Consider the following 4,567-nt stretch of genomic DNA (forward strand, 5'->3'; position numbering starts at 1 on the left):
TCTCAAACTAGCCCGGGTGGATAACTAAATCCATGAAAAATTCAAACTCAAATTAGACATTACAACCAATTAAACCTCATTTTCATCTCATTATAGGTACATATCTGAAAATCAACATATTTAAGACTAACAAGCTCCTATACTCACATTTTCGTATGATACAAATATTAATATATCCTCATAATTCGCAAAAGCACAAGAGACCTTAAAGTCAAATTTTTTTGTTTATGTATTATCTAAACCCAATTTATACAATTTTCAATTGACAGATTCTGTTCTACGTATCCCTTGCTAAAGGGAGTAGAAAACAAGCAAATAGTCTCAATCGAGATCAGAACCTACGATACACTCAAGTGGCTGCCGTTATCCTCCTTTCCCACGTTAAAGAGTCTCAATATCTTGAATCCCTTTATGCAGCGCAAGTTACATCTCTCAGCTCCAAAGAGATTTGGAAGTATCCTAATCCGGTTTACAACAGGTGGATTAGTTGCCATAAATTTGACCTTGCTTTTATTATGTGACAGTACAAACTTGGAGTCGCTTCCTGAATGTGCGCACTCTCTCATCCCTCCCCTTGTGAACTTGAAAATAAGTTATTATCCAGAGCTTGAGCCATTTCCAACTTTCTAAATTGCATTGAGATCATTGGTTGTAATAAACCCATTGTTGGCCATTTTTAGTGGAATTTGCGTTCTCTTTGACATTTCAGTATGGCCTGGTGCAAAGACTAGGAGTACTTTCTTGAAGAAGTGATGCTACTTCCTACTCTTAAGTGTCTTAAAACTAACGATCTTCAAAATTTTAAGGCTACTTGACTATAAAGGACTTCATCACCTCACTTCTCGTAGAGAATTGGAGCTTCAGAACTATCATAATCTTTTGTCCGTGCCAGGAGAGGGACTGCCTTCTTCACTTTTTTCTGTCTATCTAGGATTCTTCTTTGCTATAAAGGAGTGTGTCAAAAGGAGAAAGTGAAAGATTGGTAAAAAATTTCTATCCCCAACATACAACTTTCAGTTAATTCCTTAAACTATCATTCGGTAGGTGAAGAAAATTTATCCAACAGTTTCTTTTTCTTAGTCTTGCTGTTCTATTGATGTCATATTTTTTATTCTTTATACATCCCTGGCACACATCTGATCCAAATTTTCTTTCCTTTGGTTTCCCTCTTTATTTCTGAAGCTACTAATATATACGATGATCAATGGCAACAGAAGAATTTGTATTGCTGGCTCAACTAAATCCCATGTGTTATCGGCAAATTTCAGACATGAAATATTAATCAAATTCCGAGTATTGTGAAAACTCTCTTGTTAGGGAACTCAGCTACTCAGCAAAGAATAGATTTGAAGGTTAAAAATGTGTTGTTATTATCTCCTATGCTATGAAAGATGTTGTAATAAGGAGAGCGCATAGAATGTAGTATTCAAGTTAGGTGATTAATTTTGCCAGAATGGTCATTACAAGAATTTTATGCAAGTTTGTTTTAGCTGCATTCTATATAAAGAATCAACGAAGGAATATTCATGTTTGTCCCAGTAAAAATTTAAATTTCCATTCAAAAGCTTCAAGTGCTCAAATAAACAAGTAAAACGCAAGAACAAGGGTTTGTTTAATGCTAACAAACTTGCATAAAATTCTTGTAACAATGATATAAGGAAGAAAAACTTTACAATTTAAAGTGAGAACAAGGGTTTGTTTAATGCTATAAACATAAAAAAAAATGTTGGAATAAAAAATAAAAAGGGGATGACAGAAGATAAATGAGCAATGTATCGTTACAGATCATGTGTAACAGGGAGACCAAACCATAGTAGAAGCCTTCGTGGCCGATCAAGAAACCTGGCTTGCCATGCAGGTTCATCATCCTCAAAGATGAAGCCACTTTTCATGTATAACTTCTTTGCTGGTTCATTGACGACAGCAACATGGACATATAGGTCAGTAATGCCTGAAAATAAGTAATAAATTTAAGTCCAAGTACATAAGTAGAAAGACAACAAACTTGGGTGGACTCATACGGAAGTAGATATATGGTTTAATTAAAAGTAGGCGAGACTGTTTAGCTCAGTCCTTAACTAAGCAATGCCTAGTTAAGATTATATATGCACCAGGACTTTGAGCTCTTATAAATATCCATTCAATACTTCAATTTGCAAACATCATTCATGAATCTCTTTCTGGAATCTCATGGACATTGACTAACAAGAGAGTACATATGAATTTAATTAATCAATGATGTAACAACGACCATGAGTGATGCTTTCTCACCCCATTCTTGAGCTACTAATTTTGACTTTGCAATAAGTTCATAACCCAAGCCTTGTCTATGTAGTTCCTTGGCGACACATACATTGCTCAGGTATGCCCTTAAAAAATCAGCTCCAATTCCCTGTAGAAGAAAACTCCTAAGATAGCTCAAATTTGTTATCATGAAATCTATAATCACACAAATTTCAATAATAGCATAACAATTTTTTTTCAATTTTTTTCCCATAAACCACATTAAATATGTAAAATATCTAAGGACTAACAATGTACAACAGTTCATTTCAAAACAACAATCAAATATAGCATGCAGCACATAAAAGCTGCACATTATAATTGGTATGAGTTTCTATCCTTGAACTAGATATAAGCTGCCAAGTGCAGAAAGATGTAAAGAAAACAAGCCGGACCTTAAGCCTAGCCCCAGGCAGGCCCAAGAACTAAGCCTAGGTCTGTAATGCCCCAGACTGTGAAGAAGATCAATGATGTCGATGTACTTCTTGTCCGCAAAGATATACAAGCAAAAATGCTCAGTGCATTCCAGGCCTGGGACAAATTCTCCATGAAGACCAACACAAGGCTGAAGCTCTTGATATAAAGTGATATTCAAAACATATTGCACATTTAATTTCTTTAAAAGCATTGGTTTCAGCAGAGAACCATCTGAGTTGGAAATAAAACGCTGAAAATAACAAACTGAGAATAACAAAAGCCTGATGGTAGATAGTAAACGCAAAGAAAGCCTGTAGACAAGCATGTTCCTGAAAATGGATTCATCTGTTCATTACGGATGCAGATGTAAATAAGCCCACATGTGCTTAAATAAGAACAGCCGAAATACATATGTGAAAAGACGGGCAAGAAGACTAAATGCTAGTTAGCATCCAGATTCAACATAAGTTTCAGTCATACATGCATCCAAAAAATGATATGCGAAAAGTAACTAACATATGTAAAATCATGTACCTCAGGTTTCTTTCCAGTAATTTCATCTGGTAATCTTAGACATTGATTGAGATCAAGAGTCCCAACCACTACTCGATCTTCACCGTTATTAGTATACTACAGATCAAAAGAATGACAATCAAATTGCTAGTCTCAGTCGTGTGATTAAATAGAAACAAAAAAGAATATGCAAATACTTCAGATCACGCGTATTAAAGAACACATCCAAACTACAATTACACCACATGAATGGGATCACAGCACAAACCAAGCAGAAGCACAGAGATAAAATACAGTCCCCCCCTCAAAAACAAAAGAATAATAGACCTTATAAATTCTTAAAACCGCTATAATTCAAGTCAATTCAATTCTATTTAGTCCATTCTCTCATGTTTGATAATGCTAACATCATAGCACAACGCCCACAAAAAAGAGAAAATTCTTGAAACTCTAGATTGAAATGTGAGAAAATAATATCACATGCAAGCTTAAAATTAATTTTGTTTTTTTTTTTTTTAAAAAAAAAAAGAAACATACCTTACATTCGGTGCATAAATCATCATAATCAGATAATTGAGATGAAGGAAGAGTGGCATTGATACAAGAAACTCTTCTAAATCCAGTTCTTTTACCAGAAATACGTTCTTTCACTGCTTCAAATTCACGCTCCGCTAAGTACTTCTTATGATCCTAATAAAACTTGACACAGTAATAATTTCAATATCATCAGTTTCAGTAAATTTTAAAAATAAAAAGTGAAATTAAATAATTTCTTTAAGGAAAAAGGGTGGGGATAGACTTGGATGCTGAAGGAGGAATCATGGAAGTTGTGGAAGGAGCGGACACGGAGACAAGAGGCGGCCCAGAGCTCATCTTCGGCTTCAGTTTCGGCGATTACGAGGGACGATTTGTTGATGTCGTGAGGGGTGCAGACGTGGGACGCTGTGATCGGTCTCAGTTGGCACCGGCGAGAGTAAGGGGGATTTGGACAAGTAATCGGCCGTGAAATGGGAAGTGGAGAAGGAGAAGGAGAAGGTGAAGAAACTATCACTGCCATTTATTCTCTTCTTTTGGTGTGTGTTTTGGATTCTAGAATTGGATTATCCGTTAGCTTTGCCACTCTCTGTCTTCACCTCTCTTCTGGTTTAAATGGGAATTTACAAGCAGCCCCCTATGATTAATAAAAAGTTTACAATGAATCCTCACTGTCTTTTTCTTCTTTCTTTTTTTCCAAAGGTAGTAGAATTTAGTCCATTTCATTTCACACTTTTTCTTTCCATTTTGAACCAATCGCAATCCTTTATTGTTGGAAAAATAAATTAGTAAGTCTATGAATTTAGCCCTTATATTGTTT

The 4,567-nt window shown here is 35.3% G+C and overlaps 1 protein-coding gene across 2 annotated transcripts; it reads right to left on the reverse strand.

Annotated features, from left to right (window-relative positions):
* Window positions 1-1,627: 1,627 nt before the first annotated feature.
* Window positions 1,628-4,347, reverse strand: LOC8270697. Of its 2 annotated transcripts, none has more exons than XM_015727808.3 (5): window positions 4,013-4,347; window positions 3,751-3,903; window positions 3,235-3,330; window positions 2,272-2,392; window positions 1,628-1,906 (listed from the first exon to the last, which is right to left on the reverse strand). In XM_015727808.3, the coding sequence occupies exons 1-5, from the start codon at window positions 4,268-4,270 to the stop codon at window positions 1,779-1,781; spliced, it is 756 nt and encodes a 251-aa protein (XP_015583294.1). In that variant the 5' UTR covers window positions 4,271-4,347; the 3' UTR covers window positions 1,628-1,778. The 2 variants fall into 2 exon arrangements, with proteins under 2 accessions (XP_015583294.1, XP_002533217.1); XM_002533171.4 differs by having other exon boundaries at window positions 1,628-1,951; window positions 4,013-4,344.
* Window positions 4,348-4,567: the final 220 nt, after the last annotated feature.

This window comes from Ricinus communis, chromosome 3 (genome assembly GCF_019578655.1).
Source record: "Ricinus communis isolate WT05 ecotype wild-type chromosome 3, ASM1957865v1, whole genome shotgun sequence".
Classification (NCBI taxonomy): Eukaryota; Viridiplantae; Streptophyta; class Magnoliopsida; order Malpighiales; family Euphorbiaceae; genus Ricinus; species Ricinus communis.

Coding starts and splice junctions, on each gene's coding strand:
- LOC8270697 (XM_002533171.4), bottom strand. CDS start 4,270: ATGGCAGTGATAGTTTCTTCACCTTCTCCTTCTCCTTCTCCACTTCCC. Junction 3,331..3,750: donor ATTTATGCACCGAATGTAAG/GTATGTTTCTTT, acceptor TTTGATCTGTAG/TATACTAATAACGGTGAAGA. Junction 1,952..2,271: donor ATTAGTAGCTCAAGAATGGG/GTGAGAAAGCAT, acceptor ACTTATTTTCAG/GCATTACTGACCTATATGTC.